Source organism: Nyctibius grandis (genome assembly GCF_013368605.1).
Source record: "Nyctibius grandis isolate bNycGra1 chromosome 34 unlocalized genomic scaffold, bNycGra1.pri SUPER_34_unloc_4, whole genome shotgun sequence".
Lineage (NCBI taxonomy): Eukaryota > Metazoa > Chordata > Aves > Nyctibiiformes > Nyctibiidae > Nyctibius > Nyctibius grandis.
Genome location: NW_027167471.1, coordinates 300,885 through 310,131, shown reverse-complemented (window position 1 = coordinate 310,131; position 9,247 = coordinate 300,885). Strand labels below are relative to the sequence as shown.

The window sequence follows — 9,247 nt, the reverse complement described above, 5'->3', positions numbered from 1 at the left end:
CCCGCCTACTGACAGCGCCCTCAGCCAATGGGACGCGCCGAAGTGCCTGCCCCCCCCCTCCTGCCAAAACCACCCCGATGCCTTTTAGCCTCCAAAGTTTAATAATAATAAAAAAAAAATTCATAATACAATAAAATAATCCCCTCCTCATCCCCGCCGCCGCTACAAAGAGCCCGAGACTGTTAGTGTCGGGGGGGGGGGATGGGGTTGGGGGGGTGCAGGGGGGGCCCCCAAATCCCCCCCCCTTCCCCCCACACCCCCCCCAAATCCTATAAAAAACCCCGGTGTGAAGGGGGGGGGCTGGCCCTGCTGTGCTGGTTGGGGGCCCCCCCCGGGTCTGGGGGGACCCCCGGACCCCCAGGTGTGTGCTCCCCCCCCGGGGCTTAACGATATAAAAGAAATCAACTCAATTAATTACATCGGGGGGCGGGGGGGGAGCCATGCAAGTCTGAAGGGGGGGTTTGGGGAGCCCCCCCCAAGTCCAGGGGGGTCGTGGCGGACCCCAGGGTGGAGGCGGGGGCCCGACATGGCCCCCTCCCCCCCAATCCCTCCCTGCTACCGGGCAGGCGCGTCTGTCCGAGCTGGGGGGGCTCCGCGTCACGAGTCCTGGGGGGGGTCAAAGAGGGGCGGGGGTTACCCCCAAACCACCCCCTGCACCCCATAACCTCCCAAACTCCTCCTGGGAGCCCCCCTTACCCCATAACCCCCCCCATATACCCCTAAGGACCCCCCCACACCCCATACAGCCCCCACCCCCCCCTGCTCCTCCTGGGACCCCCCCCATAGACGCCCCCCTGCTTCTCCTGCGACCCCCCCCCACCCCATACCCCCCCCCCCATATACCCCTAAGGACCCCCACACACCCCATACACCCCCGCATACTCCTTCTGGGACCCCCCCCTCACCCCATAGCCCCCCCCATGCTCCTCCTGCCACCCTCTCACACCCTATAACCCCCCCCCCCATATACCCCTAAGGACCCCCCCTACACCCCATAACGCCCCCTATGCTCCTTCTGGGACACCCCCCCTCCACCCCATAGCCCCCCCCATACTCCTCCTGTGACCCCCCCTCACCCCATAGCCCCCCCCATATACCCCTATGGACCCCCCCCCACCCCATAACTCCCCCCATGCTCCTCCTGGGACCCCCCCCCACCCCATAACCCCGCCAAATGCCCCCCAGAACCCCCCCCATAACTGCCCCCCTTCACCCCACAACCCCCTAGAGGCAGCTGAGCCCCTACAACCCCCCACCCTGGGTCCCCCCCACCCCAAATCCTGAGTGTCCCCCCCCAGCTCACCCCCGGGGTGTGGGGGCCGGGCGGGGGGCTGTCCCGGGGGTTCCCCCCCCCCTCGGGACCCCGACTCCTCTTTGGCTCCAGCTCCTCCTTGGCCGGGGGGGGAGGTCGCCCCGCTCCGCCCGGCGCTTCCGATGCCTTTCGGGGTCCCGGCCGCGGGCTCGAGCCCCCCGCCGCTCCGCCTGCTCCAGCTGGGGGGGGGACACCCCTTCAGTGACGCCCCCCAAAATTGGGGGATCCCCTTTGGCTGATCCCCAGGGGACGGGGGAGTTTGGGGCCCCCAGGGGGGGAATTTGGGGTCCCAAGTGGAGTTTTGGGGTCCCTGGGGAGGGTTTGGGGTCCCCAGTGGAGTTTTGGGGTCCCTGGGGGGATCTTGGGGTCCCCAGTGGAGTTTTGGGGTCCCGGGGGGGGGAGTTTTGGGGTCCCTGGGGGGATTTTGGGGTCCCCTGGGGGGGGGGTTGGGGTCCCCAGTAGAGTTTTGGGGTCCCCATGAGGGGATATTGGGGTCCCTGGGGGGTGGTTTGGGGTCCCCAGTGGAGTTTTGGGGTCCCTGGGGGGGCACCCACACATCTGGGGCCATTTGGGGGGGTCTGGTGGGCACCCACACATCTGGGGAGTCTGGGGGGGCACCCACACATCTGGGGCCCTTTTGGGGGGGGTTTAGGGGGGCACCCACATGCCGGGGTCCCCTGACCCCCCCCCCTTCCCCGCCCCCAGGGCCAAGGCCGGGGAGGTGGAAGGTGCCTGGGGGGGCGGCCAGGACATGAGCGTGAAGGTGAGGGGGGGACCCCAAAACCAGTGCTCCCAGTGCTCCCAGTGCTCCCAGCCCCAGTGCTCCCAGTGCTCCCAGTACCCCCAGTTTGTGTTCCCAGCCCTCCCAGTGCTCCCAGTCCCCCAGTTTGTGTCCCCAGTTCCTTCAGTCATCTCAGTGTCCCCAGTCCCAGTTCTCCCACTCCCCCAGTTCCCCCAGCCCCAGTGCTCCCACTGCTCCCAGTGCTCCCAGTCCCCCCCTGTTTGTGTCCCCAGTCCTCCCAGTTCTCCCAGTTTCACCCGCTTTTCCTCCCCAGGTTGAAGGGGACCCGCAGGAGGAGGAGGAGGAGGGGAGCGAGGAAGGTGGGTGTCACCGGGAGGGGGTTTGGGTGCTGGGGGGGGTTGGGGTGCGGGGGGGGTTTGGGGTCAGGGCACTGGGAGGGCTGGGAGCACTGGGAGCACTGGGAGTGCGGACACTAAGAAGACTGGGGGGACTGGGGACACAAACTGGGGATACTGGGAGCACTGGGAGTGGAGGAATGGGAGCACTGGGGGCACTGGGATGGTGTATGGTGGGGACTGGGGACACTTGTGGGTGGGGAACTGGTGGGAACTGGGACTAACTGGAATGGGGGGGACCTGGGCACACTGGGGAGCGTGTCCTGTTGGATGGAGGGGAGTAACTGGGAGCAACTGGGAGTAACTGGGAGTAACTGGTGGGCACTGGTGCAGGCTGCGGGTGCGCTGCCACGCCCTCATCCACCAGCACGTCTTCACCAACCTCATCCTCGTCTTCATCATCCTCAGCAGCGTCTCGCTGGCCGCCGAGGACCCCGTCCGCGCCCACTCCCCCCGCAACCACGTGGGGCTCCAACTGGGATCAACTGGGAGGAACTGGGAGGGGGCGGTGCTTGGAGGGGGGCGGTGCTTGGAGGGGGCGGGGGACAGGGCTAACCCGCTCCATAGCCGTAATATGGAATCGACTCGGGGGAGGGGGGGGGCCTGGGGGGGTCAGGGGGGGATGGGGGGTGACCCCATTTCTGCCCCCCCCCCTCAGATTTTGGGGTACTTTGACGACGCCTTCACCTCCATCTTCACCGTGGAGATCCTGCTCAAGGGGGGGGGGGGATTTTGGGGTGGGGTCCGCAGGGTTTGGGGGGTCCCCAGTGTTTGGGGGGGGGGGCAAGGTTTGGGGGGGGATCCCAAGGGTTTGGGGGGAGGGTAAAGTTTGGGGGGGGTCCCAAGGGTTTGGGGGGGGTCTCAGGGTTTGAGAGGGGTCCCCAGGGTTTGGGGGGGGGGAATTTTGGGGGGGTCCCAAGTGTTTGGGGGGGGGCCCAGGGTTTGGGGGGGTCCCGCAGTTGGGCTCACCCCCCCCCAGATGACGGCGTTTGGCGCCTTCCTGCACCGCGGCTCCTTCTGCCGCAACTGGTTCAACCTCCTGGACCTGCTGGTGGTCGGCGTGTCCCTCGTGTCCTTCGGCATCCAGTGGGCACTGGGGGCACTGGGAGGGCCCCTGAGGGCACTGGGGGGCACTGGGAGGGCTGCTGGGGGCACTGGGCGGGCTACTGCGGGCACTGGGGGGCACTGGGAGGACTGCTGGGGACACTGGGAGTCACTGGGAGGGCTGCTGGGGGTACTGGGGGGCACTGGGAAGGCTGCTGGGGGCACTGGGGGGCACTGGGAGGGCTGCTGGGGGCACTGGGGGGCACTGGGAGGGCTGCTGCGGGCACTGGGGGTCACTGGGAGGGGTGCTGCGGGCACTGGGGGTCACTGGAAGGGCTGCTGCGGGCACTGGGACTGCCTTTGAGGGCACTGGGAGGTACTGGGAGTGCCTTTGAGGGCACTGGGAGGCATTGGGAGTGCCACTGGGGAGGTACTGGGAGGCACTGGGAATGCCGGTGGGGGCACTGGGAGGGTGCTGGGGGCACTGGGGGGCACTGGGAGTGTGACTGGGGGGTACTGGGAGGCACTGGGAATGCCGGTGGGGGCACTGGGAGGCACTGGGAGTGCCACTGGGGGCACTGGGAGGCACTGGAAGGGCCGCTGAGGGCAGTGGGAGGGCCACTGGGGATACTGGAAGACACTGGGAGGGCTGCTGGGGGCACTGGGAGGGCTGCTGGGGGCACTGGGAGTGCCTTTGAGGGCACTGGGGGGCACTGGGAGCACCACTGGGGGTACTGGGAGTGCCTTTGAGGGCACTGGGGGGCACTGGGAGTGGCACTGGGGGGCACTGGGAGGCACTCGGAGTGCCAGTGGGGGCACTGGGAGGGCCACTGGGAATACTGGGAGACACTGGGAGCACTGCTGAGGGCACTGGGAGGCACTGGGAGCCCTGCTGAGGGTACTGGGGGGCACTGGGAGGCACTGAGAGTGCTATTGGGGGCACTGGGAGACACTGGAAGGGCCGCTGAGGGCACTGGGAGTGCCTTTGAGGGCACTGGGAGGCACTGGGAGCATTGCTGAGGGCACTGGGAGGCACTGGGAATGCCGGTGGGGGCACTGGGAGGGCCACTGGGGATACTGGGAGACACTGGGAGCACTGCTGAGGGCACTGGGAGGCACTGGGAGTACCACTGGGGGCACTGGGAGGCACTAGGGGCACTGGGATGTCCAGTGGGAGTACTGGAGGCACTGGGAGCAGTCCTGGGAGCACTGGTGTCCCCCGCGGCAGCTCCAGCGCCATCTTGGTGGTGAAGATCCTGCGGGTGCTGCGGGTGCTGCAGCCGCTGCGCGCCATCAACCGGGCCAAGGGCCTCAAGGTGCCACTGGGAGCACTGGGAGCACTGGGATGGACTGGGAGGAGTGGCGGGGAGCAGCTGGGAGCACCTGTGGGCTGTACTGGTGGGACTGGGAGGCACTGGGATCCACTGGGAGGAGTGGGGGGGAGCAGCCAGGAGCACCTGTGGGCTGTACTGGTGGCACTGGGAGACACTGGGAGGCACTGGGAGCACTGGGGGGCAGTGGGAGAGGCACTGGGATGGGCGGGGGGGCACCCAGCAGCGCCTGGAGGGGGACTGTGGGCTGTACTGGGGGGACTGGGAGGCACTGGGAGCACTGGGAGGCACTGGGCCCCCCCCTGCTGCGTGTAGTGTAGTGTGTTACTGGTGTCACTGGTGGGACTGGGAGCACGGGTGTCCCCATATCCCGGTATCCCCAGTGTCCCTGGTGTCCCAGTGCCACCTGCCCCATCCCGGTGTCCCCAGCACGTGGTGTCCCCTGTCCCCCTGTCCCCTGTCCCCATGTCCCCCTGTCCCCCCCAGCATGTGGTGTCCCCTGTCCCCATGTCCCATATCCCATGTCCCCAGTGTCCCCTGTCCCCCCCAGCACGTGGTGTCCCCAGTATCCCCGTGTCCCCAGTCTCCCCATGATGTCCCCAGTGTCCCCAGTACCCCCGTCCCCCCCCAGCACGTGGTGTCCGCCTGTCCCCAGTGTCCCCATGATGTCTCCAGTATCCCCAGTGTCCCCTGTCCCCCCCCAGCACGTGGTGTCCGCCTGTCCCCAGTGTCCCCATGATGTCCCCAGTCCCCCCAGTACCCCCCTGTCCTCCCCCAGCACGTGGTCCAGTGCGTCTTCGTCGCCATCCGCACCATCGGCAACATCATGATCGTCACGACGCTGCTGCAGTTCATGTTCGCCTGCATCGGGGTGCAGCTCTTCAAGGTGACCACCGACCCCGACCCCTGACCTCTGACCCCTGACCCCCCCGAGGGGCTGGGGGGGCCCTGACACCCCCCCACCCCCGGGCAAGTTCTACAGCTGCACCGACGAGGGCAAGCACACGGCGGGGGAGTGCGAGTGAGTGGGGGGGGAGGGTACACACACGGAGGAAAGAGAGGAGCAAAGGGCGAGAGAACGAGAGCGGGAGGAAGTGTAGGAGAAGGAGGACAACACATGGAGCCACATGTCGTATGGTAGCCTTGCTTTTATTAACGAGAACTTCTACTACTCGACGAGAACTTCTACTACTCCATGAGAACTTCAACTACTTCACAAGAACTTCTACTACTTCACAACATCGAATCTACGATGAACAAGAAATGCCCGTAACGCTACCGTGTTGCCACGCCGACCCCATGGTTTGCGGCGGCGTGTCCCACGTCGCCGTGGGGGACGGGGTTGCGGCTGGGGGCAGGAAGGCGGGCGGTCGGGGGGCGGCGGGGCCTGCCAACAACGACAGTTGTAGGTCAGGAGGAAGCATAGGGTGAGGGTAATCACAATGAGAAGGCACGTAACGATGATGCAGATGAAGTGCACCAGCATCATGGCGCTCTCGTCCTGCGGCTCGGTCGGCATCAGGGTTTGGTCCATGGGTCGTGGCCCTCAGGGTCGGTCCCGGGGGTGATGGGGCCACCGGTGGCCTGGTCCAGCGGTGTGAACTGAAAGGAGGCTTTGAGTTGGTAAGTGAAACCAACCGACCGAAACCAACCAACAGGAACAACCAACCCAACCCCCAACAGGACCAACCAACCCAACCCCCAACAGCAACAACCCACCCCCCCTCCCCCGGCAGCCATTTATCCTGCACAACCCCCCCAGGATCCATGAGCTCAACCCTCCCTCCCGAAGGGCCCCAATCCTCCCCCTCGAGCAACCCCCGGTGCCACCATCACCCACCCCAAGGCCTGAGGGTCCCACTCCAGTCTCCTCGGGTGAGGTCCTGGTCCCCAGCTCGGAGCTCCTGCACCAACTGCCACTCCCACCACAGACGCTCCCGGGTTGTTACTTTATATCCCCGGGTGTGCCCATACATGGTCACACTCCAGAACCTTCTCTGGGCTGAGCCACCCCATTGGCTCACACCCTCTTTGGCCCAGAACCTTCTCTAGGCTGAGGCACCCCATTGGTGGGATGGGCGGGGCCTCTGCAGTCCTAGTGCCCCGCGTTGGGGCCGGGGGTCTCGTCGCCAGCTGTTTGCCACCTCGTGGGGCTGTTGCTGATGAAGCCCCTTCGCTTGTGTCCCAGGAGGGATTTGGGGGGGGTCGTTTCCTCTCGCCCCAGTGGTAGCGAACACCGTGACACTGTGACACCATGACACTGCACCACCACCACACCGTGACACCAGGACACCAGGACACCAGGAGAACACGACACCAGGACACCACCACACCCCAACACCGCGACACCACGGTGTCTCCCATACATGTGTCCCTCCCATGTCGCCGAGCTGCGACCTCGAAGGGGATGTGGCAGCCACCAAGGGGGGGAGGAGGAGGAGGAGGAGCAGCTCACCTACGCCGTAAGCCACGCCCCCTCCTCCAGGCCACGCCCCCTCCTCCAGGCCACGCCCCCTCAGCAAACCCCGCCCCCTTCTGGCCCCACAGGCTCTGCAGACCCTGTATGGCTCCGCCCCCAGCCCACCCCCCCACCCCCGCGGTGATGGGGGGGGACACACCCAGGCTCCGAGACCAGTCCCCAGTGAAGGGGGGGGGCCCCGCGCCCCCACCCCACGGCGGCACCCGCCACCACGAGAGCAGGTACAGAGGGGGGGGACCCAGGTATGGGGGGGACACCCAGGTATGGGGTAATTGGGGGGGGGCACCCAGGTATGGGGGTGGCCGTGGGGAAGTGGGGGGGTTGCGGGGGGGTGGCGGGGGGGTCCCCACGTCCCCGTGCACAGGCGGCACTCAGCAGCTGGGGGGCAGGAGGCCGCGGCCCCCCCCGAGGCCGGGCAGGAGGAGCCAGGGGCTGGAAGCCACGAGGAGGAGCCGGGGGGGCCGCACCCCCGCAGGGCTGGGACAGGTACCGCGACACCCTGGAACCCTGGGGGGGGCCCTAACCCTGGGGGGGTCCCCTATAATTGGGGGAGGGGGACACGGGGTCTCAACCCCCCCTAATGCCACCTGTCCCTGCCCCCAGCCCCCCCCGCTTGGTGGGGGAAGGGCCCCGGGGAGGAATGATGGGAGGGGGTCTTCACCTCCTCGACGAGATCTTCACCTCCTCGACGAGAACTTCACCTCCTCGACGAGAACTTCACCTACTCCACGAGAACTTCACCTCCTTGACGAGAACTTCACCCACTCCACGAGAACTTCACCCACTCCACGAGAACTTCACCCACTCGACGAGAACTTCACCTCCTCGACAAGAACTTCACTTACTCCATGAGAACTTCACCTACTCTACAACAACGAATCTACGATGAACGAACAACAACTGTACCCAACACTACCGTGTTGCCACGCCGACCCCGTGTCCCCCGTCACAGTGTGGGATGGGGTTACGGCTGGGGGCGGGCGGGCGGGCGGTCGGGGGGAGGCGGGGCCTGCCGCCAGGGACAGTTGCAGGTCAGGAGGAGGCATATGATAACGCTGATGATGGCAGCGATGAGTGTAACGATGCACAGGATTAAGGCCGTCAGCATCTTGGCGCTCTCGGTCGGCGTCGGGGTTCGGTCAATCGGTCGCGGCCCTCAGGGTCGGTGCCGGGGGTGATGTGGCCACCGGTGGCCTGGTCCAGCGGGGTTACCTGAAAGGAGGCTTTGAGTTGGTAAGTGAAACCAACCGACCGAAACCAACCAACAGGACTAACCAACACAACCAATCGGACTAACCAACCAACAACAGGACTAACCAACCCAACCAACAACAGGAACAACCCAACCAACCCCCAACAGGAACAACCAAACCAACCCCCAACAGGACTAACCAAACCAACCCCCAACAGGACTAACCAAACCAACCAACAGGACCAACCAAAAGGACTAACCAACCCAACCCCCAACAGGAACAACGAACCCAAGCCCCAACGGGACTAACCAACCCAACCAACAGGACTAACCAACCCAACCCCCAACAGGACTAACCAACCTAACCAACAAAGGAACAACCAACCCAACCCCCACCAGGACCAACCAACCCAACCAACCAACAGGAACAACCCACCCCCCGCTCCCCCGGCAGCCATTTATCCTGCACGACCCCCCCAGGATCCATGAGCTCAACCCTCCCCCCCACAGGGCCCCAACCCTCCCCCTTGGGCGCCCTCTGGTGCCACCATCACCCACCCCAAGGCCTGAGGGTCCCACTCCAGTCTCCTTGGGTGAGGTCCCAGTCCCCAGCTCGGAGCTCCTGCACCAACTGCAACTCCCACCACAGACGCTCCGGGGTCGTTACTTCATATCCCCGGGTGTGCCCATACATGGTCACACTCCAGAACCTTCTCCGGGCTGAGCCACCCCATTGGCTCACACCCTCTTTG

General features: G+C 65.8%; 1 protein-coding gene across 1 annotated transcript; it reads left to right on the top strand.

Annotated features, from left to right (window-relative positions):
* Positions 1–1,976: 1,976 nt before the first annotated feature.
* Positions 1,977–8,192, top strand: LOC137677077 (voltage-dependent L-type calcium channel subunit alpha-1F-like). The gene is made up of 9 exons (XM_068424260.1): positions 1,977–2,075; positions 2,368–2,417; positions 2,783–2,912; positions 3,108–3,191; positions 3,429–3,535; positions 4,722–4,809; positions 5,603–5,709; positions 5,792–5,845; positions 7,907–8,192. Exons 1-9 carry the CDS (start codon positions 1,977–1,979, stop codon positions 8,190–8,192), a joined length of 1,005 nt encoding a protein of 334 aa, XP_068280361.1.
* Positions 8,193–9,247: the final 1,055 nt, after the last annotated feature.

Excerpts from the sequence above, each read along its gene's own strand:
- LOC137677077 (XM_068424260.1), top strand. The coding sequence starts at position 1,977 with ATGCCGGGGTCCCCTGACCCCCCCCCCTTCCCCGCCCCCAGGGCCAAG. Across the intron at positions 3,536-4,721 it reads CTCGTGTCCTTCGGCATCCA|CTCCAGCGCCATCTTGGTGG; the intron begins GTGGGCACTGGG and ends CCCCCGCGGCAG. Across the intron at positions 5,710-5,791 it reads ATCGGGGTGCAGCTCTTCAA|GGGCAAGTTCTACAGCTGCA; the intron begins GGTGACCACCGA and ends CCCCCCACCCCC.